At 37.1% G+C, this 25,215-nt stretch overlaps 1 protein-coding gene across 5 annotated transcripts in view; it reads left to right on the top strand.

Moving 5' to 3' along the window:
- The first annotated feature begins 1,052 nt into the window (after nt 1-1,052).
- LOC119510217 (protein FRA10AC1) overlaps nt 1,053-25,215 on the top strand; it is a 60,461-nt gene continuing 36,298 nt past the window's right edge. For 2 of the 5 annotated variants that reach the window (XR_005211844.1, XR_005211845.1), the window contains exons 1-7: nt 1,053-2,326; nt 3,281-3,390; nt 4,706-4,801; nt 4,928-4,973; nt 16,456-16,532; nt 17,633-17,716; nt 19,757-19,841. Coding sequence is in view for 3 of the 5 variants with exons in the window: in XM_037804428.1 (XP_037660356.1) it covers nt 3,314-3,390; nt 4,706-4,801; nt 4,928-4,973; nt 16,456-16,532; nt 17,633-17,716; nt 19,757-19,841 (465 nt within the window). In the remaining 2 variants the exon portion in view is untranslated. The remainder of the gene's footprint in view (nt 2,327-3,280; nt 3,391-4,705; nt 4,802-4,927; nt 4,974-16,455; nt 16,533-17,632; nt 17,717-19,756; nt 19,842-25,215) is intronic. The other 3 variants (XM_037804428.1, XM_037804429.1, XM_037804430.1) reach the window with 3 other exon arrangements.

Below are 25,215 nucleotides of genomic sequence, written 5' to 3'. Positions count from 1 at the left end.
TTGTGCATAATTGAATTCACAACAATTTAACTTACATTATAGCTTTTCAAGATCATACCCACTACATTGGGCAAAACAGGGTACATCTAAAATTTACTAACAGGGGTAGAAGGAGGCTTTGAACCAGTGAGGATATGGGTATCTACTGTTTAGTGCAAAAGATGTAAAATGATAAGTGTTAAGTGCCAAGGTTTTCTTTAGAATGTCCCTCTGTAAAAGCCAAAGTCTTGCCAGATCAATTCAACAAATATTTAACAGGAGCTTGTAATTTCCAAGGTACCTTGTTAGGCACTGGGGAGCAAGCAAAGATGAATAATTGCTGACGCAGGAGGGAGACAAGATATGAAGCCAGTACTTAGGTTGGAAAACAGAGTAGGGTGTCATAACATAGGGCAAAACACTAGGAGCTTGGAATAATTTAACTTTCCCTGCCTTTTTCTTCTTCTTCTTCTTTTTTAAGGATCTGTTTTGGATCCCTTATCATTCGTGCCTGGCCGCTTGTCACAGAGAATCCGCTACCTTGTGAAATTTCTACCACCTTTCATTGTTTTCTTCGTTTCTTCACAAAGTCGATGAGTTCCTGCATTTGGAACGGTCTCTATTGCGTGGGTGGTGAAACGATGGAAAGTTATTTTTGGTCTAATTATGAGAGCTGTTTTACAGGGGGAAAGGGGTAGGCAGATCGGAGGCTGAGATGCTCGGCGAGGATGCTCCGAGGAGACGTTACTAAGGTTACTAGAAAGAGGACGGCAGGTGATACTCAGCGTTTTTTCTAAAGCAAAATATATTTTCAAATGAGGGGCGTGGGCTGAGCTGTTGGCAGTGCCACACCATTAACTAGGTGCTGGACTCTCGAGAGGAGAAGAAAAGGAGGCCAGGAAAAAACCCGGGGCTGCGGCTTCGCAAAAGCAAGAAGCCTCCGCCTCCGATTCCGGTACTTTCTTTTTCCTCCGCCCTTGTTTCCAGGGGCTGTTCTGGCTGTAGCACAAGGCAAGGGCATCCGGGGACGGCACTATTTAGGTGTGACAGGCAGTCTAGCCGGGCCGGAAGCAGGGCCTAGTTGGGGCTGGTAGAGAGAGGCGTGGAGCGGGCGCCATCAGTGGCTAAGAACCTCGACGGGGTTGGTCCTGCAACGGCTTGCTCAGGCTGTGGGTGGTCGCTGCAGCCGCTGGGAGAGAAGGAGGAATCAACGACTCCGGAGGCGAATGTGGCCAAAGCAGGGAGGAAGGGAAGGAATGTGTGAGGAGGGCTGTGAGTGTGTTTGGGAACGGAGAGAATTTCCTCCAAACTTGTTCCTTATATACTGCTAGTTGGCTGTAGTTGTTTTGTTTGGTCACAGATTCTGGAGACACCCGACGTCTCCCTTCTGGAATTCCTCTCGGCCCTTTTTAGTTGATGATAGCCTAAAGTGAGTGACAGCTTTTTAGTGGAACAATTGAGTTGTGATGGGGGCAGGATGGTGAACCCTCCAGAGAACAAAAAATGGGAGAGGTGGGTGGGGTGGGGGTGGGATGGAGCAAGATGATGTTCATAGTAAGAAGATGGTATGATGATGGTGATAATAATAGTTAACATTTGCAGATTTTTACTGTACTACTCACTGTTCTAAAACCGTTTCTGTGTGATAACTCATTTAATCTCCAGTCCTACGAAATCGGTACTCTTGCCTCATTTTATAGATGGGGAAACTGAGGCTAAGAGGGTTAAGGAAAATGCCCAAAGAAAGACAAATGAAAAGTGCGGGACCATCATTTTAATTCAGATAGGCTGACCCCAGAACATATCTCTTAAGCTCTACACTATTGTTATCCCCCAGCAAGATGTGAAAAAAGTGAGAACATGGGGCAAGGAATAACAGGCTGGTATGGCTTGAAAAGATGTGGTGATAAGCAGCTGAAGCAAGGTGTTGATAAAAGTATGAGAGAACCAGGTGTGTCTGTAAGGTGATGACAGGTGTAAGGGAGAATAAGCTTGAAACTCATGGCTTTCTAAACTTAACTGGGGTCTTCTCTATAGAAGTCTGTGGGAGGGAGGAAAGGTATACCCACAACCTAAGTTGGAAAAGGGAGTTAGAGAAAGATCAAAGACCAACAGAATTTAAAGATTATTTGATGTAACCACCTAGTTTAACAAATGAAGCTTAAGGAGATAAAGTGATTTATTCAAGGTACCCATGAGTGGAAACATTTGTTTTCTGTTTTAGGTCCAGTTCTCTACTGTTCGGGGAGTTTCTCCCTCTTTTTCCTTGCCCTAGTGAATATTAAAGTTTAGATACTTTGATAATATCATCTGACCTGGACTGGCTCCTATCAGCCATATGAATTAGGTAATTATGCTTGTTGCAGAGCTATCACAGTTAATGGTGGCACCTTCATTACCAAATGTGACTTTTTAATATTTTAATAGAATCTTTTCAAACCCTGAATGTATTTGATATCAAATAGTAAATAATCTATTTATCCTCCATAAATACATATCCCAAATACAATTCATTGCTGAATGCAGGAGCTTCTTATGACACAATCCATGAATTAAAAAAAAAAAAAGTGACAACCGAGGTCCTCTAGTCTTTCCAAGAATTTCAATTAAGAATGAACTACAGCAGGGTAAAGCTGGGTAGATTGATTTGAAGAAACTAAGTTTAAAAGAAAAGGTGGCGAGCTCTACATATGTTGAAAGGAACAGCAACATTTTGATCACTTGATAGTGTACTGTTCACAGATTTAGTAAGTCTACTGGAACAAAGCTAATCAGGCATTTCCAGACAATCTGGAGCACTTGAAATCATGGGCTTTAGAATCAAATAGATCAGCTTAACCACTTATTTGCTTTATAAAATTAATTTGTATAACTTCATTTGTCCTTGTTTTCTTGGTTTCTGTAATGGAGATACTGGTTCCAAAGTTAAAGAATTAGAAGCAATGTTTGTAAAGTACTTAGCACAGTGTCTGGAACAAAGTTGGTGTAAATACATAGCAGTTGTTATTACTCCAAGTCAAATTAAAGCAAAGCATTGCTAAACTTCTGTGCAGTCACAGTGCAGCTTCTAGATCTGGTTTTCAATAGAAAGGTTGAAGAGTAGCCTCACTTGTTTGCTTAATAATGAAAGATAAAAAATATTCCGTGTACACTTGTATTCTCTGAAGAGAGTATTATTTCAAAGTGAATGAAAGTTTACGTGGCTGGATAGCAATCTTCCTACCATGATCCTCTAAAACCATTGTGGCTTTTTAAGGTAATTTATTGACCTGTTCTGTTTCCTGAACTATTGGCAACTTAGGTTCTAAGCAGCTGACTTGATACTCTGTTCCAAATGCATGGTCATGGAGGCTATGACTCTGATTTTAGTGATGATGAACACTGTGGAGAATCTAGCAAAAGGAAAAAAAGGTAAGTAATTTTTTATCGTTCTGAATTTCAGATCCTTTATAGATTGAGATGAGGTATAAATAAATAACATTGAAAGATTTTGGATTGCTTTTGCACATGAAGACAACTACGCTCTAGTGAATAAAAGGTTTTTCATTGAATTGTAATGAATTGACTCAAAATTTGAGAATATTATGAAAAATAAGAAAATGTTTATGCAATGAATGGGATTATGGAAAAGGAAGGAAGAAACAGGAAAGAATTAAAGCTGTCATATCTATTGCATTTATTTTTTCATTCAACCATTCGGGACTTTTTACTTGTGAGTCATAGCCAAGAGGGGATTGATTGGTGATCTCTTTGCCAGAACTTGACTTTAAAAGGAGTCCATTGTGAAGGGATGAGATTGTAGAGCAGCACTGTTCTTAGGGTTTTGTAAATGAGATTAAGTAGCCAAGGAAAAGAACTCATGAAAGGTTTTATTAAATTGGAAGGGACAAAAATAGTCAGCAGATAAAGTCTGGGCCTTCGAATGAAGCTGCATCTTGGTGGAATTGTTGTGTTTAGGGGCTTTGTTCTAAGGTTTCACTGCTTAGAAACTCAGTTTTATCCATTAACGCAGGGGTGGTCGACTGATTCATACTAACCAAACTTACAGAAATTGAGCTATCATTTCACATTCAGAGCAATATATTAGGCATACTAATAAGGATGGTCATTTTTGTAGGATGCTCAAACCTCTTGGTTAACTAAAATAGTTATAATTATTATAAATTTTACTTTATAATACTTTACATTTCTCAAAGATTTTTCATTAAAAAATGTTAACTTTAAAAAAAATAAATTTGAGCAAATCTAGTCTTCTCTGCTCTAAGACTATATTTATCTTAAATAATTAGGAGTGATCATCTATGGTCTATATCATCTATAATCAGCCCTTCTTTTTTTTTTCATATTATCAGTTACCTAAAACTTCATTATCCCTCCTTTACAACAGGGAATTTAAGGCACAAAGAGATTAGGTAATTTGTCCAAGATTGCATAGGTAGAAAATGGCAGAGTCAGAATTCGAACCCGGAACCTGAGGTGGTCTGATACCAGGATCCTTGCTTTTGTTAGTTTCATCTCCTCCATTTTATAGGTATTAAATAAAATGAAGGTGTTACTTAAGTTATTTAAGGAGATGTAAAATAACTTACTAAAGGTCAGTGGATCTTTCTTAGGCTAAGACTTGAATTCTTTAAAACATGTTCCAAATATGAAAATATAAAGAATGAAGAAACACTAACCCATGAGAAAAATGAACTTTTAATAATTTTTCTTCTTAATAAACCAGGACAGTTGAAGATGATTTACTGCTCCAAAAGCCATTTCAGAAAGAAAAATATGGAAAGGTGGCCCATAAACAAGTTGCAGCTGAATTGCTGGATAGGTATGGTACTTCAGCATAAATTATATTCCTTGGTTTAAGTTGTTTTCTAAATTTAGGGACTTGGGAATATGATTATATTAAAAGATAGACATTTGAATATGCTTAAAATAAAATTTGTTTTTACAGGGAAGAAGCAAGAAATAGAAGGTTTCATATCATATCTATGGATGCTGTATCCTTTTTATATTTGTAGATTTTTATAACTAGTAGAATTTTTTAAATTATTTTTTTATTTCATAAAGTCTTGTGAAGTCAAATAGACCTTTTATATTTTATTTTTTAAAATATGTGTTTATTGAGGTAAAACTTTACCATTTACACTTTTGGGTACAATTCTTTTGTATTAACGTATAAGAGATTTAGAGACAGAAATATAGAGCACATGTTATTAGTGCTGTATAAATAGGTTTACAAAGTCCCTGAGCCTGCAAGTATTTTTTTTAGTCCGTTTTTGTCAAGCTTCCAACATTTCCGTTTTTTACATTTCTCTTTTCTTTAGTCTCATTTTAACTCTTATTCTCTTCCTACCTGGTTTTTGATTATTTAGGGTATCTGCAAAACTTGTATTTAAAATTATGTCTGTCTATTGCCTGTCCCCAGGCCTTTTATGGCTTTAATTCTCAGGCATGACTTGAGGCTATCCTTAAGCTATAATGTGCTTCCCTGTTGTAGTCGTGTCCCAGCTCAATTTTTCAGTTAGGCTATGGTTCATGACACTAACTGCTAGCATCCGTATTACTGTTGGGAATATTGGAAAATGAAAAACAAGGCCAAAAGCAAGAACAGAAATATTTCTTGGTATTTACTTCTATGGTCAGGATTGGGTGAAGGGGTCAGGGTCAGGTAGATACCCACCCTACCTGGTTATCTGCTGCATTTTGTTATCATTCCTAATCCCTTTAAGTTACAGCCCTACTCTTGTGTCACTAATTTTTTTGTTTCTCTTAGCATGTAACCCAGTAGCTTAGCTTTCCCATGGATCTCATCTGTCACTTGTTCCTTTAGCATTTCAAAATCTACTCTGCATTCTCTGACACCATTCCATTGGGGACCTAGGAGTATCTTGTTACAGCCTGCTAAGGGTAATGAAAATCTAGGCTCCCCACTCAGTTTTTGCTGATGAGGCTAGAGCCATAGTTGTTCCTGGGGTGTTTGACTGGAGTAGAACAGTTATTGTCTAAAAGTTGTCTTTCTTGCTAAGCTGCCCCTTTCTTGGTCATTTGGTTAGAGAAAGCAGGCTTTTGTCGGGCTTTTTTTTTTTTTTTTCCTGTTTCCGTTGGTGTTTCTGGGTTGCTGGCTGCTTTACCTCCAAGTCTGGGATATATGAAGCAAAAAGAAAACACAGGGAACACACTACCATGTTGTACCATGTGTCCAGAGGAACCTAGCTGGTCTACCTTTTTGTTTCCACTTTTCAGTGTCTTTGTCATATATATAATGTCTAAAGATTTTAGTTGTGTTTAGTGGAAGGAATAGGGAAAAGTACATCTGTGTCTCTTCCATCTTCCCAGAAGCAAAAGTACCTCCTGCCATATGTTTTTTTTTTTTTTTAACATCAACATATTTATTTTTAATTAAATTTAGTTTTATTGAGAGATATTCACATACCATACAGTCATCCATGGTGTACAATCAACTGTTCGCAGTACCATCATAAAGTTATGCATTCTTCACCCCAATCTATTTTTTTCACCCCAATCTATTTTTGAACATTTTCCTTACACCAGAAAGAATCAGAATAAAAATAAAAGTAAAAAAGAACACCCAAATCATCCCCCCCTTCCCACCCTATTTTTCATTTAGTTTTTGTCCCCATTTTTCTACTCATCCATCCATACACTGGATAAAGGGAGTATGATCCACAAGGTTTTCACCATCACATTGTTACCTATTGTAAGCTACATTGTTATACAATTGTCTTCAAGAGTCAAGGCTACTGGGTTGGAGTTTGATTGTTTCAGGTATTTACTTCTAGCTATTCCAATACATTAAAACCTAAAGAGGGTTATCTATATAGTGCATAAGAATGTCCATCAGAGTGACAGCTTGACTCCATTTGAAATCTCTCAGCCACTGAAACTTTATTTCGTTTCATTTCACATCCCCCTTTTGATCAAGAAGATATTCTCGATCCCGCGATGCCAGGTCCAGATTCATCCCTGGGAGTCATATCCTGTGTTGCCAGGGAGATTTATACCCCTGGGTGTCAGGTCCCACATTGAGAGGAGGGTAGTGAGTTCACCTGCTGAGCTGGCTTAGCTAGAGAGAGAGGGCCACATCTGAGCAACTAAGAGGCACTCAGGGGGAGACTCAGGCACAATTATAAGCAGGTTTGGCCTCTCCTTCTGCTGTGTGTTTTTGTAAATAAAGTTTTATGGGAACACAGTCATGCTCATTCATTTCCATTTCCATATTCTATGGCTGCTTTCATATTATAGTGGCAGAGCTGAGTAGTTGCAGCAGAGACCATATGGCCTGCAAAGCCTGCAATATTTGCTGTCTGGCATTTACAGAAAGAGTGTGTTGATCCCAGCTCTGATACAGTAAGTGACCTGCCATGTTCACATGACCCCAGGTCTCCTATATTTGATGCGCCTCTCTTGCCTGTCCCCCACTCCGGAAATGTTAACTGCTTTGTTAACAGTTTTGGAAGTGTCATGTTCTGATTAAATAGTCTATTAGAATACATTGTGATAAGTTAAATCACCATTATCTTTAATAGGGTGCAGTCACAAATAGGATGATAGAAGCTGATTTTTGTTCTAGAGAGAGTGCCATTGAGCTTCTTAAAACAAAAAGTAAAATGCACATTTTTTTTTAAAATTCAGTTTTTTTTTTTATCATCATTTTATTGAGATATATTCACATACCACGCAGTCATACAAAACAAATTGTACTTTCGATTGTTTACAGTACCGTTACATAGTTGTACATTCATCACCTAAATCAATCCCTGACACCTTCATTAGCACACACACAAAAATAACAAGAATAATAATTAGAGTGAAAAAGAGCAATTGAAGTAAAAAAGAACACTGGGTACCTTTGTCTGTTTGTTTGCTTCCCCTACTTTTCTACACATCCATCCATAAACTAGACAAAGTGGAGTTTGGTCCTTATGGCATTCCCAATCCCACTGTCACCCCTCATAAGCTACATTTTTATACAACTGTCTTCGAGATTCATGGGTTCTGGGTTGTAGTTTAATAGTTTCAGGTATCCACCACCAGCTACCCCAATTCTTTAGAACCTAAAAAAGGTTGTCTAAAGTGTGCGTAAGAGTGCCCACCAGAGTGATCTCTCGGCTCGTTTTGGAATCTCTCTGCCACTGAAGCTTATTTCATTTCCTTTCACATCCCCCTTTTGGTCAAGAAGATGTTCTCCATCCCACGATGCCGGGTCTACATTCCTCCCCGGGAGTCATATTCCACGTTGCCAGGGAGATTCACTTCCCTGGGTGTCTGATCCCACGTAGGAGGGAGGGCAGTGATTTCACCTTTCAAGTTGGCTTAGCCAGAGAGAGAGGGCCACATCTGAGCAACAAAGAGGCATTCAGGAGGAGACTCTTAGGCACAAATACAGGGAGGCCTAGCCTCTCCTTTGCAGCAACCGTCTTCCCAAGGGTAAAACTTATGGTAGAGGGCTCAACCCATCAAACCACCAGTCCCCTATGTCTGTGGTCATGTTAGCAACCATGGAGGTGGGGTAGGCGAATACCCCTGCATTCTCCACAGGCTCCTCAAGGGGGCACTACATCTTTTTTTTTTTTTCCTTGTTTGTCTTTTTTCTTTCTTTTTTTTTTTTTAACTTTCCCTTCTTTTTTAAATCAACTGTATGAAAAAAAGTTAAAAAGAAAACAAACATACAATAAAAGAACATTTCAAAGAGACCATAACAAGGGAGTAAGAAAAAGACAACTAACCTAAGATAACTGCTTAACTTCCAACATGTTCCTACTTTACCCCAAGAAAGTTACATAATATAGCAACATTTCAGTGAACTTGTTCCTACTACATCCATCAGAAATTAACAGACCATAGTCATTTCTGGGCATCCCCAGAACGTTAAATAGCTTATCTGTTCTTCTTGGATTATTGTTCCCCCTTCCTTAATTGCTCTCTACTGCTAGTTCCCCTACATTCTACATTATAAACCATTTGTTTTACATTTTTCAAAGTTCACATTAGTGGTAGCATATAATATTTCTCTTTTTGTGCCTGGCTTATTTCGCTCAGCATTATGTCTTCAAAGTTCATCCATGTTGTCATATGTTTCACCAGATCGTTCCTTCTTACTGCCGCGTAGTATTCCATCGTGTGTATATACCACATTTTATTTATCCACTCATCTGTTGAAGGACATTTGGGTTGTTTCCATCTCTTGGCAATTGTGAATAATGCTGCTATGAACATTGGCGTGCAGATATCTGTTCGTGTCACTGCTTTCCGATCTTCCGGGTATATACCGAGAAGTGCAATCGCTGGATCGAATGGTAGCTCTATATCTAGTTTTCTAAGGAACTGCCAGACTGACTTCCAGAGTGGCTGAACCATTATACAGTCCCACCAACAATGAATAAGAGTTCCAATTTCTCCACATCCCCTCCACCATTTGTAGTTTCCTGTTTGTTTAATGGCAGCCATTCTAACCGGTGTTAGATGGTATCTCATTGTGGTCTTAATTTGCATCTCTCTAATAGCTAGTGAAGCTGAACATTTTTTCATGTGTTTCTTGGCCATTTGTATTTCCTCTTCAGAGAACTGTCTTTTCATATCTTTTGCCCATTTTATAATTGGGCTGTCTGTACTATTGTCATTGAGTTGTAGGATTTCTTTGTATATGCAAGATATCAGTCTTTTGTCAGATACATGGTTTCCAAAAATTTTTTCCCATTGAGTTGGCTGCCTCTTTACCTTTTTGAGAAATTCCTTTGAGGTGCAGAAACTTCTAAGCTTGAGGAGTTCCCATTTATCTATTTTCTCTTTTGTTGCTTGTGCTTTGGGTGTAAAGTCTAGGAAGTGGCCTCCTAATACAAGGTCTTGAAGATGTTTTCCTACATTATCTTCTAGGAGTTTTATGGTACTTTTTTTTATATTGAGATCTTTGGTCCATTTTGAGTTAATTTTTGTGTAGGGGGTGAGGTAGGGGTCCTCTTTCATTCTTTTGGATATGGATATCCAACTCTCCCAGCCCCATTTGTTGAAAAGACCATTATGGCTCAGTTCGGTGCCTTTGGGGGCCTTATCAAAGATCAGTCGGCCATAGATCTGAGGGTCTATCTCTGAATTCTCAATTCGATTCCATTGATCTATATGTCTATCTTTGTGCCAGTACCATGCTGTTTTGGCAACTGTGGCTTTATAATAAGCTTCAAAGTCAGGGAGTGTAAGTCCTCCCACTTCGTTTTTCTTTTTTAGAGTGTCTTTAGCAATTCGAGGCATCTTCCCTTTCCAAATAAATTTGATAACTAGCTTTTCCAAGTCTGCAAAGTAGGTTGTTGGAATTTTGATTGGGATTGCATTGAATCTGTAGATGAGTTTGGGTAGAATTGACATCTTAATGACATTTAGCCTTCCTATCCATGAACATGGAATATTTTTCCATCTTTTAAGGTCCCCTTCTATTTCTTTTAGTAGAGTTATGTAGTTTTCTTTGTATAGGTCTTTTACATCTTTGGTTAAGTTGATTCCTAGGTACTTGATTTTTTTAGTTGCTATTGAAAATGGTATCTTTTTCTTGAGTGTCTCTTCAGTTTGTTCATTTCTAGCATATAGAAACATTACTGACTTATGTGCATTAATCTTGTATCCCGCTACTTTGCTAAATTTGTTTATTAGCTCTAGTAGGTGTATCGTTGATTTCTCAGGGTTTTCTAGATATAAGATCATATCATCTGCAAACAATGACAGTTTTACTTCTTCTTTTCCAATTTGGATGCCTTTTATTTCTTTGTCTTGCCGGATTGCCCTGGCTAGCACTTCCAGCACAATGTTGAATAACAGTGGTGACAGCGGGCATCCTTGTCTTGTTCCTGATCTTAGAGGGAAGGCTTTCAGTCTCTCACCATTGAGTACTATGCTGGCTGTGGGTTTTCATATATGCTCTTTATCATGTTGAGGAAGTTTCCTTCAATTCCTACCTTTTGAAGTGTTTTTATCAAAAAGGGATGTTGGATTTTGTCAAATGCTTTTTCAGCATCTATTGAGATGATCAATTGATTTTTCCCTTTCGAGTTTTTAATGTGTTGTAATACATTGATTGTTTTTCTTATGTTGAACCATCCTTGCATGCCTGGAATGAACCCCACTTGGTCATGGTGTATGATTTTTTTAATGTGTCTTTGGATTCGATTTGCAAGTATTTTGTTGAGGATTTTTGCATCTATATTCATTAGGGAGATTGGCCGGTAGTTTTCCTTTTTTGTAGCATCTTTGCCTGGTTTTGGTATTAGATTGATGTTAGCTTCATAAAATGAGTTAGGTAGTGTTCCATTTTTTTCAATGTTTTGAAAGAGTTTGAGTAAGATTGGTGTCAGTTCTTTCTGGAAAGTTTGGTAGAATTCCCCTGTGAAGCCATCTGGCCCTGGGCATTTATTTGTGGGAAGATTTTTGATGACTGATTGGATCTCTTTGCTTGTGATGGGTTGGTTGAGGTCTTCTGTTTCTTCTCTGATGAGTCTAGGTTGTTCATATGTTTCCAGGAAATTGTCCATTTCTTCTACATTATCCAGTTTGTTGCCATACAGTTGTTCATAATATCCTCTTATAATTTTTTTAATTTCTTCAGGATCTGCAGTTATGTCACCTTTTTCATTCATTATTTTGTTTATATGGGTCTTCTCTCTTTTTGATTTTGTCAGTCTAGCTAGGGGCTTGTCAATCTTGTTGATCTTCTCAAAGAACCAACTTTTGGTGATATTTATCCTTTCTATTGTTTTTTTGTTCTCTATGTCATTTATTTCTGCTTTAATCCTTGTTATTTCTTTTCTTCTACTTGGTTTAGGATTGGTTTGCTGTTCATTTTCTAGCTTCTTCAGTTGATCCATTAGTTCTTTGATTTTGGCTCTTTCTTCCTTTTTAATATATGCGTTTAGTGCTATAAATTTCCCCCTTAGCACTGCTTTTGCTGCATCCCATAGGTTTTGGTATGTTGTGTTCTCATTTTCATTCGTCTCTATATATTTAGCAATTTCTCTTGCTATTTCTTCTTTAACCCACTGATTGTTTAGGAGTGCGTTGTTTAACCTCCAGGTATTTGTGAATTTTCTAAGTCTCTGATGGTTATTGACTTCTAATTGTATTCCATTGTGGTCAGAGAATGTGCTTTGAATAATTTCAATCTTTTTAAATTTATTGAGGCTTGTTTTATGTCCCAGCATATGATCTATTCTGGAGAAAGTTCCGTGAGCACTAGAAAAGTATGTGTATCCTGGTGATTTGGGATGTAATGTCCTGTAGATGTCTGTTAAATCTAATTAATTTATCAGATTGTTTAGGTTTTCAATTTCCTTATTGGTCTTCTGTCTGGTTGATCTATCTATAGGAGAGAGTGATGTGTTGAAATCTCCCACAATTATTGTGGAAACATCAATTGCTTCCTTTAGTTTTGCCAATGTTTCTCTCATGTATTTTGTGGCACCTTGATTGGGTGCATAGACATTTACGATTGTTATTTCTTCTTGCTGAATTGCCCCTTTTATTAGTATGTAGTGGCCTTCTTTGTCTCTCAAAACATCCCTGCATTTGAAGTCTATTTTATCTGAGGTTAATATTGCTACACCTGCTTTCTTTTGGCTGTAGCTTGCATGAAATATTTTTTCCATCCTTTCACTTTCAGTTTCTTTGTGTCCCTGTGTCTAAGATGAGTCTCTTGTATGCAACATATTGATGGTTCATTTTTTTTGATCCATTCTGCGAATCTATATCTTTTAATTGGGGAGTTTAATCCATTTACATTCAACGTTAAAACCGTGAAGGCATTTCTTGAATCGGCCATCTTATCCTTTGGATTGTGTTTGCCATATTTTTCCCTCTCTCTATTAATATCCTTTATTGTACCCATACCGAATCTCTTTAGTACTGAACCTTTCTCCAAGTCTCTCTGTCCTGTCTTTGTTTCTCTGTCTGTAGGGCTCCCTTTAGTATCTCCAGTAGGGCAGGTCTCTTGTTAGCAAATTCTCTCAGCATTTCTTTGTCTGTGAAAAATTTAAGCTCTCCCTCAAATTTGAAGGAGAGCTTTGCTGGATAAAGTATTCTTGGCTGGAAATTCCTCTCACTCAGAATTTTAAATATATCGTGCCACTGCCTTCTCGCCTCCATGGTGGCTGCTGAGTAGTCACTACTTAGTCTTATGCTGTTTCCTTTGTATGTGGTGAATTGCTTTTCTCTTGCTGCTTTCAGAACTTGCTCCTTCTCTTCTATGTTTGACAGTGTGATCAGTATATGTCTCGGAGTGGGTTTTTTTGGATTTATTCTATTTGGAGTTCGCTGAGCATTTATGATTTGTGTATTTATGTTGTTTAGAAGATTTGGGAAGTTTTCCCCAACAATTTCTTTGAATACTCTTCCTAGACCTTTACCCTTTTCTTCCCCTTCTGGGACACCAATGAGTCTTATATTTGGACGTTTCATATTATCTATCATATCCCTGAGGTCCATTTCGAGTTTTTCAATTTTTTTCCCCATTCTTTCTTTTATGCTTTCATTTTCCATTCTGTCATCTTCCAGGTCACTGATTCGTTGTTCAACTTCCTCTAGTCTTGTACTATGAGTGTCCAGAATCTTTTTAATTTGGTCAACAGTTTCTTTAATTTCCATAAGATCATCCATTTTTTTATTTAGTCTTGCAATGTCTTCTTTATGCTCTTCTAGAGTCTTCTTGATTTCCTTCATATCCCGTACTATGGTCTCATTGTTCATCTTTAGTTCTTTGAGTAGCTGCTCTAGATGCTGTGTCTCTTCTGGTCTTTTGATTTGGGTGCTTGGGCTTGGGTTATCCATATCGTCTGGTTTTTTCATATGCTTTATAATTTTCTGTTGTTTTTGGCCTCGTGGCATTTGCTGAACTTGATAGGGTTCTTTTAGGGTTTGTAGACCAGTTGAAGTCCTTATCTCTAATTTATCAGATCTACAGCTTCGTGGAGTACACTTTCTCTAACTAACCAGCAGGTGGCGTCCACGAGCCACCTGTTCTCCACAAGCCAGATCTCCCCTGCTTAGCCTTTTTGGTGAGTGGGGGAGTGAGTCTTGTGGGGCCCAATTGGTGTACCAAGCTTGCGTGTGTAGTTGGTGTTGCCTGCCCTGTATGTGGGGCGTGTTTCTGGGCAGTCGGGGAGGGGGGGTGGCCCTAACAATCAAATCTCCCTGATGATCCTAGAGTTTTAAAGCTGCTGCAATAGTCTAATCCTTCAGTTCAGTCCTGCCACAGTTTGTCTCTGCCACTGACCCACAAGTCTTTGGTATTGGCGTATGGCTCCTGAGACTTGCAAGTGGGCCCCTCTTCCAGGCTGTGCACCCCGGGTCCTCTGTTGAGGGATGACTGTGCTATGTCACAGGTGAGTGCCGTCCCCCCAGGGCAGTTCTGGGCTGCTGGGCTGTGTTGGGAGGCTCCCAGTCTGCTCAAATGATGGCTGAATGGGGCTCTGTTAATTCACACTGCTCCCCCTTCCCAGCTCTGGGACATTCAGCTGAGGTTGCAGGGAAGGCTAATGTCCACGCCCAGTTTTGTGGTGTGTGCCTGTTATTTGAAGCACTTCCGTCACACTGGGTTGTCTGGGGCAGCTCTGGGCTATGGGGCTGGCGATGGGCAGGAGTGTTTCCTGTCCACCAGGATGGTGGCTGTGAGCGGACACCCCCCTTTTCTTGGGAAGTTGTGTTGTTTAGTGAATTTTCTCAGCCACTGGATTATTGCCTTTTGTCTCAGAGCTCTCTTAGTTCTGCTCTTGACTTGACGTGCCCAAATTTCAATTCTTTGAAGCTTTCTGTATTGAGCTTCTTAGAGTAATTGTTTTAGAAAAAGCAAAAAGGATTTAAAAAAAAAAAAAAAAAAAAAAAAAAAAAAAAGGGCCCTCCTCAGAGATCTAATGGGTTATTGAAATGCTAATAGACAAAGCAACCAGGGCCATTAAGGAAAGGTGCACAGGGCAGAGAGATCAGCTTTGCTTCGGGATTTGCATATGCGCCTCAAGGCCTGATCTCCGCCCTTCCCCTTTCTGTGTTCACCAGAACTCCAAAAATCCTCTGCTTTTATTTTGGAGTTTTTCGTGTTGTTTTTTTTCTATGCCTGTCTCCTCTCTGCTGGGCTGGCTGCTCTCAGAGTCTCTGGTGTCTGGTCTCAGTCTATCTATGGTTGGAGTTTGAATCAGTAGAATGAGTTTCCGATAAGAGCAGCCACTGCAATTCTCCCTTCTCCTTCCCGGAGCTGACAGCCCCTCCTCCCCCGGGACTGAGCCTGGCAGGGAGGGGCGCGGGTCCCCTGGCCGCAAAAACTTACAGATTTCGCTGATCTCAGCAGTTCCACGTTTTCATGAGTGTTGTATGAAGTATGCCCAAAGACAGATTGCTCTGTGGTGTCCAGTCCACGCAGTTCCTGGCTTTTTACCTACTTTCCTGGAGGAGTAACTAAAACATACAGCTCACCAGTCTGCCATCTTGCCCTGCCCTCCAAAATTCAGTTTTATTGAATATATTCACATACCATACAGTCATCCATGGTGTACAATCAACTGTTCACAATACCATCATATAGTTGTGCATTCATCACCCCAAATTATTTTTGAACATTTTCTTTACACCAGAAAGAATCAGAATAAGAATAAAAAATAAAAGTAAAAAAGAAAACCCAAATCACCCCCGCATCCCACCCTATTTTTCATTCAGTTATTGTCTCCATTTTTCTACTCATCCATCCATACACTGGATAAAGGGAGTACAATCCACACGATTTTCACAATCACACTGTCACTCCTTGTAATCTGCATTGTTATACAGTCATCTTCAAGAGACATATATCTTTTTTGTTATACCTTGTTGAAAATAAACATGACTGTGGATTCTTCTTTGAATAGCAAAAGAAACTAAAATTAACATCTGAATTATTACATTTGCTGTTTTTAGAAAGTCTAGGGTTAGGATTTACTATTATAAAAACTGCATCTTCCACAGGCTTTATCATTACTAGAATAGCTAAATTATATTTTATGTAAGTTTATTGTATATAAATTATATTTTATAATGAAAGGTAAATTCTATTCATCTTTAATTTTAGAAATTATAATTTTTTTTTTTATAAATTGTGATTATTCAAATGAGTGGTGGTATGAGGCTGTATGCAGTCCAGCAGTAGATAGGAAGCTCTTTTTCCTCCCCCAGTGGAGATAGGTTTTACCACAAGAGTAATATGTGCTTGAAAAATTTTTGAAACAATATAGTCTTCAGTAGAAAGTGAAAGCTCCTCTGTTCTACAGTTCTCACTCTTAACAGTTTAATGCATAGCCTCCTAGATTTTTAAAAAATATATAAGCGTATGTGGTACATATTTGCAAATTAAAAAAAACACATCTGAATGGACTCATGTTTGTTTTTTTTAAACTCAGTATATCATAGGCACAGAACAACTCCTGAGTGTATGAAATCCTTAATTTTTCTGCATTTTAGTATCAAAGGCACAAAAAGTTTGTAAATGATTATATTTTATATTATGGTGGCAAAAAAGAAGACTTCAGGCGTTTGGGGTAAGTATCATGAAGTTTACATGGAATGTGAGGGTATGACTTTAATCAGAGATTCACAGCTGCTTCATCCTCTGATTCTTCCACTTTTCCCTGCTTTTTATCCCAGTTTCCTTATTATGTCATAAAGTGGAGAGGCCATCCACAGCTTCTAGCTAAATAGTTCTCTGTGAATTCCATTTATTTGGCCTTAGGCCCTTCTCAGGTAGTCTTCTCATCTGCTAAGCCAGCTGTGACCTCGGCAGTCTCGTTATATGTGAGGAATGCTCATGTGCCTGATTATTCAATATTTTTTTTTCTTTTCTTTGGCAAGGAATTCTTGAAATAGTGTACTTTTTAGACCTTAATATTTGGGATTGCTTTTTTAAAGGTAGGGTATCACAAGAAACGTTACTTCAGTGTTTTCCACACATGAAATTCCTTCCTGTATTTGAGGTTCTTATATTAGAATTTCTTGGTTTTTCATGTCTTTTTTTTTTTTTTTTTATATAACTTAACAATTATCTGAGTTGGAAGGGCTCTAAAAATCTAGTTTGCCCAAGATTTATTGCCCTTTTCGATTTAGCCTATATCTCCCAGCAACCACTTGCCCTACCCTCACATTGTTGGCATCTTATCTTGAGAGACAGCCCCTTCAACTCTCCTCTTTACCTTGCCTCATTTTCCTAGGAAGCTGTAGTAAAATTAAGTTTGGAAAACTTTTGATACGTTTTTTTAAATAGAGGTCAATAGAGTGGTATTACCAACTTTTGGTTATAATCTGAAACTTATTTTCATTCATGTTTTCCTTATCCATTTAGTGTTTGTTCAGGTTTCTCATCCGAGCTTTGGTAACTTAGCTCCATTTGTGTATTTGAAACCACTGCTAGAGATGGATGGATCCTTATCGATTTTAAGTTGCTTCTATAGCAGCACTCTTTATAAGTGCCTTTTGAAAATACTGAAATCATTTTTATAAATATATGTACATATATAGATACATATATGACTTTATTTTCATGTATTATAATTTTATCCAAGTTTACTAAACTCACAAAACTGTTTAACCTCCTAAATTTGTCTAATTTTTTTTTGTATTAAATTAAAATGATTTCATTTTCCAGGGAAAATGACAAAACAGACTTGGATGTTATACGAGAAAATCATAGATTCCTATGGAATGAGGAGGATGAAATGGACATGACTTGGTAATTTTAGCCATCAAAGGCATATTACATCAAATGCTTTTTGTCCTATCTATCCTGGTCTATGCGGGTATTTTTACTTTGTCACTTATCTAAGATATTAAGCCCCTTCAGAGAACAGTTCTTTATCAAGGACAAAATGTCACACCTAGGATTATTGAATCAAGGACATAAAGTCACACCTAGGATTATTGAATCAGTTTTAATTGACTTCTCATTGCTTGACTTTGTCTTTTAAAAAATAATTTATACCATTTTTACAAGATTGTATGTTGTCTTGTAATATGCTATCATATGCCTATTTTTTTTATTTTTTATTTTAAATGCAATTTTATTGAGATATATTCACACACCATATAATCTATCCGAAGTATACAATCATTGGCTCACTATCATCACATAGTTGTGCATTCATTACCATAATCAATTTTAGAACAGAGAAAGAAAGAAAAATAAAAAAGAAAACCCCAAACATCCTAGACCTCTTATGCCTCCCCCCATTGTTAGTGTGGTGTGTTTGTTACTGTTGCTGAAAGAATATTAAGATATTACTGTTAACTATAGTCCATAGTTTGCAATAGGTGCATTTTTTCCCATGTACCCCTCTATTATTAACTCCTTGTAATAGTGTTGTACATTTTTTCTAGTTCTTGAAAAAACTTTTTTATATTTGTACAGTTAATCACGGTCATCGTCCACCATAAGATTCACTGTTACACATTGCCATGTTTTAACCTCCTCCTTTCCTTCTGGTGACATGTATGACTTTAAACTTCCCCTTTCCACCACATTCACCCACAGTTCAGTACTGTAATGTAATTATACTCACAATAACGTGCTACTGTCACCTCTATCCATTTCCAAATGTTTGAGTTTGACCTAGTTAAAAATTCTGCACATATTAAGCAACCGCTCCCCCTTCTCTAGCCTCATTCTATATCCTGATAACCTATATTCTAGGTTTTATGTCTCTGAGTGTATGTATTATAATTCATATTAGATCATACAATATTTGTCCTTTTATATCTGACTTATTTCACTTAACATATTGTCCTCAAGGCTCATACATGTTGTTGTGTGCTTCAGTACTTCATTCTTTCTTACTGCTGAATAATATTCCATCGTATGTATATACCACAATTTTTTATTCATTAATTTGTTGATGGACTCTTGGGTTGTTTCCATCTTTTGGCAATTGTAAATAATGCCACTGTGAACATCGGTGTGCAAATATCTGTTCTTGTCCTTGCTTTCAGATTTTCTGGGTATATTCAGAGTAGCAGGATTGCCGGGTCGTAAGACAACTCTGTACTTCGCTTCCTGAGGAACTGCCAAACTGTCCTCCACATTGGCTATACCATTTTACTTCCCCACTAGCAGTGAATAAGTGTTCCTGTTTCTCCATATCCTCTCCAACACTTGTAGTTTCCTGTTTGTTTAATAGCGGCCATTATAGTAGATGTGAAATGATAGCTCACTGAGGTTCTATTTGCATTTCCCTAATAGTCAGGGAGGCTGAGCATCTTTTCATATGCTTTTTAACCAATTGTATTTCCTCTTTGGAAAAACATCTATTCATATCTTTTGTCCATTTTTTAAAATTGGATTGTCTTTTTATTGATGAGTTGTAGGATTTCTTTATATATTACGGATATATCAAATCCTTATCAGACATGTGGTTTCCAAATATTTTCTCCCATTGAGTCGGCTGCCTTTTCACCCTGTTGATGAAGTCCTTTGAAGCAGTCTTTTTAAATTTTAAAAATATTTTGGGAAAAAGTAGTATCTGAAAATGTTTTTTTAGGTATTACTTTTTCCCAAAATATTTTAACAATTTAAAAAGAGGTATATAATTGCATTGCAAGGTTTGAAGTGAACAGTAAGTTTCCCTCTCATCTCTGACTGTCAGTTCTCCAGTTTCTCTCTTGAGAGAACCACTATTAATAGTTTATATTAATAGTGTTACTTATTTGACATTGCTTCCCAGTAGCAAACTGCAGTTGGATTTCTAAATGTATAATATTTATATTTTTATGGATTTAGGGAGAAGAGGCTTGCAAAGAAATACTATGATAAATTATTCAAGGAATATTGCATAGCAGATCTCAGTAGATACAAAGAAAATAAGGTATGTCTTCAGAATATTTACAAGAGGAAGTTCTTATCCGAGTACATATTGGTTTTTATTTAACTGTCCTGCCCCACATCATTCTTTTAAAGATGCTAATTCTAGTTGCCCTGCATTTATGAAGTATCATTTGGATTATTTAACCTCTGCAGCTATGGAATTTACAAAGGGCCCCTCGGACAAGGGTTTTTCTTTGTGAGCTGAGGTATGAAAAGTCTAAAATTATACACAAGTGGTTACTGGATCCTGTTTTATCTAGTCAAGAGCCTCTGAGTATTTATAATGAATGTTTTCACACTGCAGAATAACGTCTTGTGTTCTTTCATAGATGATGTTTGAAATTGATAGTTTTTTTTCAAATTCATTAACATTTATAAAGAGGCAGAGGCAATCTATTACATAATCTACTCAAGTTAAATTAACTCTTATTGCTAATTAGTAATGGTAGATTTCCTTTCCCACATTACATCTTACTTCAGTTAATATTAAAGTTATTTTTATTCTTAGCTCAAATTTCAAATTTGTAGCTATAGGTAACCCAGGAACAGGCGGTCTTAGTTGGACATGGGAGAGAAGAGAATGTTGCATAAAAATGTATGTTGTACATAGGGCATGTTTGTATAGGAAAGGCAACTGTTTAAGAAGCTATTTTAGTTTGATAAATCATAGGGACTTCTTTTTCATATGAAAGTTAGATCTTACTAGAATCATTAATAATTTTTTCAGTAGTGCCTTTAAAATATGGTGGCTTCACAGTAGTCTTATAGATAACAGAAGTGTCCACTTTGTATCTCCTTGTTTATAAGCCCTTGTACTTGATGTATGTCAAAGATGTCCTCAGTTTCTTGGGAACTGGTTATGGACTCCCGTTCACAGCTTCCATCTCTATACTAGTTATTTACCACATCTAATCCCAAAAGCACTCCAACAGTTGGAATTACTTGAAATTACTAAATTGCAAATCAAGTATGAAATACTGGGTCCTTTTAGAGGCATGTAACAAAGCAGCTTTTTCAATCCTGGCTCATTTTTTGATTGTTTTTCAGTATTTTTTGAGGACAGGGCTGGATGCTGTGGATTAATACATGGTATCTGCCCTTCAGTTAAAGCTACAGTCTAGTTGAGGGGAGAAAATGTATATAAATTAAAAGTTAAAATTTTTATTTTCCATTAAGAAAATCACAGTGTATTACTGGACGTCATACTTTAAAGAGGATAATCTTGAAAATGTTTTCCTGTTAGAACACGATGAGTGATTGGATATGAGGGTAAGTGCAAGGAAGAAAACAAATATGACTCAAAAAAATTCTTATTTTGAGTCTGGGTACTGAGAAATAGTGAATATGTAGGGTGAACTTTTAGTGGGGGTGAGGTGGGGGTGATTGTGAAGATAATGAGTTTGTTTTGTTGGAGAAAATTGGAGTAGTTCCTTTGGTTTCTTGCATTTTCTCATAGTTTTGTTTGTACAAAGACAGTACTTTATTAATTTTTAATTAACCAACTCTTAGTTCAGTGCCTAACATGTTTAGAGTAGATGCTTAGGGCATTTTTAATAATTCCTGCCTTTTCCTCACATCTTCTTTTCCCTTTTTTGCTGTTTCCCCTTTTATCATTGAGAATGTAGTTAAATTATTGTATCATTTAGGATTAGATTCAGCTGCAAGGAACAGAGAGCACTACCCAAAAAACACTGGTTTAAATGAGTTACAGGTTTATTTTGTTTTACATAAAAGTCCAAACAGATGATCATGGAACTTGGTGCTGTCAGATCAGGATCCTTCTCTTATTGCTTGGTTGTGTGACCTCTTTGGATGAAGGGTAGAGTGAAAGAGGAGGAGGCCCAGCATGAAGCACTGAGTAACTCCAGTATTTAAAGGTTTAATATTCTTAATCCAACTTTTCAGCAGGAAAATTTATTTCAGAAAAGAATGTATGAACATATTGGGGCAAAACCTCTATATGATTTTCAACTAACAGGATACATTGTAGTTGTTTGTTACATTTCTTATCTCTCCATAAGATTATAACTTTCTTTTACATTTTTTATTGTGAAATATAGCATATATACAGAAAAGTGATAACTTTCAAAGTACAATTTAACAAGTAGCAAATTTCAAAGAATGTTATGGGTTACAATTCCACAATTTCAGTTGTTTCCTTATTGTGAAATACAACATGTATATAAAGGTGATAACTTTCAAAATGTAATTTAACAAGTAGCTATAGAGCAAATTTCAAAGCATATGATATGTTAGAGTTCCACCGTGTCAGTTATCTCCTTCTAGCTATTCTAGTACCCTAGAGACAAAAAAAAAAAAAAAAATTATAGAAAGATTCAGTATTCATAATCCTTTGTTAAAATCTGTCTTGTCAATTGCTACCCCTCTCTGATTTGATCACCATCTCAGTCTTCAGGGATATCGGCACTGACCAACCTAACCTGTTCATATTGAAAAGGGGTGTTAACATTAAGGGGAAGGGGGCTGCATGTGGTTGATGTTTTCAGAGAGGCTGTTGCCTCAGGGTTTTGGGACTTATCTGGCATAGGAACACTCTGGGGGATTTAAGTTTCTGAAAAGTAAACTTAGCAAGTGAAACTTTTATAAAGTCTCTGATAGGGACCTGGGTATTCTTTAGTATTTTCAGGACTACTGTTGGTTAGGGCTTGGCATACTGTGGGCATTTGGAATATTTAGCTGGAGCTTGCATAAGAGTAACCTCCAGGAGAGCCTCTTGACTCTATTTGAAATTTCATAGCCACTGAAACCTTATTTTGCTACCTTTCTTTTCCTCCTTTTGGTCAAGAAGGCACTCTCAATCCTTCAGTGCCCGAGACAGGCACATTCTTAGGAGTCATGTCCCATGTAACCAGGGAGATTCACTCTCTTGGGAGTCATGTTCCATGTCGGGGGGTAGTTAATGAATTTATTTGCAGAGTTGGGCTTAGAGAAAGGCCACATCTGAGCAACAAAAGAGGATCTCTGGAGGTGACTCTTGTGTATAAATATAGGTAGGCATAGCCTCCTCTTTACAGGCATAAGTTTCACAAGAGTAAGCCTCAAGATCAAGGGCTTCACCTATTAAGTAGGGGGTTCCTAATTTCATGTAGCATATATTCTGCCCAAGATAAACCATCAGTGTCTCTCATTATCTTCACTTAGTTGTACAGTCATCATCACTTTCAATTTTAAATAATTATCCTAGCCCCAAACATCGCAGAGCTCTTATTACTCCCTAATTATTTATTAGTTTGGTACTGGTAAGGTATTCCTATTAATTATTGAATTTTAGTGTTGACAATGGGCATCCTTGTCTTGTTCCCAATCTTAGGGGGAAGGCTTTCAGTCTCTCACCATTTAATACTGTGCTGACTGTGGGTGTTTCATATGTGTCCTTTATCATATTGAGGAAGTTTCCTTCAATTCTTACCTTCTGAAGTGTTTTTTTATCAAAAAACAGATGCTGAATTTTGTCAAATGCTTTTACAGCATCTATTGAGATCATTTGATTTTTCTCTTTTGATTTGTTAATGTGTTGTATTACATTGAATGATTATCTCAATGTTGAACCACCCTTGCATGCCAGGAATGAACCCCACTTGGTCATGGTGACTCACTCTTTTAATGTGCCTTTGAATTTGATTTGCAAATATTTTGTTGAGAAGTTCTGCATCTGTATTCATTAGGGAGATTGGCTTGTAGTTTTCCTTTCTTGCTGTATCTTTTATCTGGTTTTGGTATTAGAGTGATGTTAGTGTCATAAAATGAATTAGGTAGTGTTCCTTTTTCTTCAATTTTTTGAAAGAGTTTGAGCAGGAATAGTGTCAGTTCTTTTTGGAAGTTTTGGTAGGATTCCTCCATGAAGCCATCTGGCCCTTTGCTTTTAATTGTAGGAAGATTTTTGATGACTAATTGTTGAGGTCTTCTATTTCTTTTTGGGTCAGTCCAGGTTGTTCATGTGTTTCCAGGAAATTGTCCATTTCTTCTAAGTTGTCTAGTTTGTTGGCATACAGTTGTTTGTAGTATTCTCTTATGATTTTTTAAAATTTCTTCAGGATCCATAGTAATGACCCCCCCACCCCCACTCATTTCTGATTTTGTTTATTTGGGTCTTCTCTTTTTGACTTTGTCAGTCTAGCTAAGGGTTTGTCAATCATGTCGATCTTCTCAAGGAACCAACTTTTGGTTTTATTTTTTCTTTCTATTATTTTTTATTTTTTTTGTTCTCCAGATCATTTATTTCTGCTTTAATCTTTGTTATTTCTTTTCTTCTCCTTGCTTTAGGGTTAGTTTGCTGATCTTTTTCTAGCCTCTTCAGTGAGGTCTTTGGTTTTAGCTCTTTCTTTCTTTTTAATGTATGCATCTAGAGCTATAAATTTCCCTCTCAGCACCACCTTTGCTGCATCCCATAGGTTTTGATATATTGTGTTTTCATTCTCATTTATCTCTAGATATTTACCGATTTCTATTGCTATTTCTTTTTTGACCCACTGATTGTTGAGGAGTGTGTTGTTTAGCCTCCAGATATTTGTGAATATTCTGATTCTTTGGTGGTTATTGATTTCTAGTTGCATTCCATTACGGTCAGAGAATGTACTTTGAATAATTTCAATCTTCTTAAATTTATTGAGACTTGTTTTGTGTCCTAGCATATGATCTGTCATGGAGAACATTTCATGAGTGCTAGAGAAGAATGTATATTCTGGTAGTTTGGGATGTGATGATCTATAGATGTCTGTTAAAGTATAATTCATTTATCGCATTATTATAGATTCTCAGTTTCCTTCTTGGTCCTCTGTCTGGTTCTATCTTTAGAAGAAAGTGGTATAATGAAGTCTTCCACTGTTATTGTAGAAACATCTGTTGCCCCCTTCAGTTTTGCCAGTGTTTGTCTCATGTACTTTGGAGCTCCTTGATTGGGTGCATAAACATTTATGATTGTTATTTCTTCTTGGTTAATTGTACCTTTTATTAATATATAGTGTCCTTCTTTGTCTCTTATGACATCTTTGCATTTAAAGTTTATTTTGTCTGATATTAGTTTAGCTACCCCTGCTTTCTTCTGGCTGCAGCTATGTGGAATATTTTTTTTCCATCCTTTCACTTTTAATGTCTTTGTGTCACTGGGTCTAAGATGAGTCTCTTGTAAACAGCATATCTGTGGATCATACTTTTTAATCCATTCTTCCAATCTGTATCTTTTAATTGGAGAGTTTAATCCATTCATGTTCAAAGTTACTACTTTGTAAGCAGTTCTTGACTCTACCATTTTATCCTTTGGTTTTTATTTGTCAAATCTATTTTTACCCCTCTGTTTTTTCCTTTTAGTTACCCTTACTAATACTCTTCAGTTCTGTGCCCTATTCCACACATCT

This window comes from Choloepus didactylus, chromosome 15 (genome assembly GCF_015220235.1).
Source record: "Choloepus didactylus isolate mChoDid1 chromosome 15, mChoDid1.pri, whole genome shotgun sequence".
NCBI lineage: Eukaryota > Metazoa > Chordata > Mammalia > Pilosa > Megalonychidae > Choloepus > Choloepus didactylus.
The sequence above is the reverse complement of the archived record's forward strand: the minus strand, read 5'-3'. Positions and strand labels throughout refer to the sequence as shown.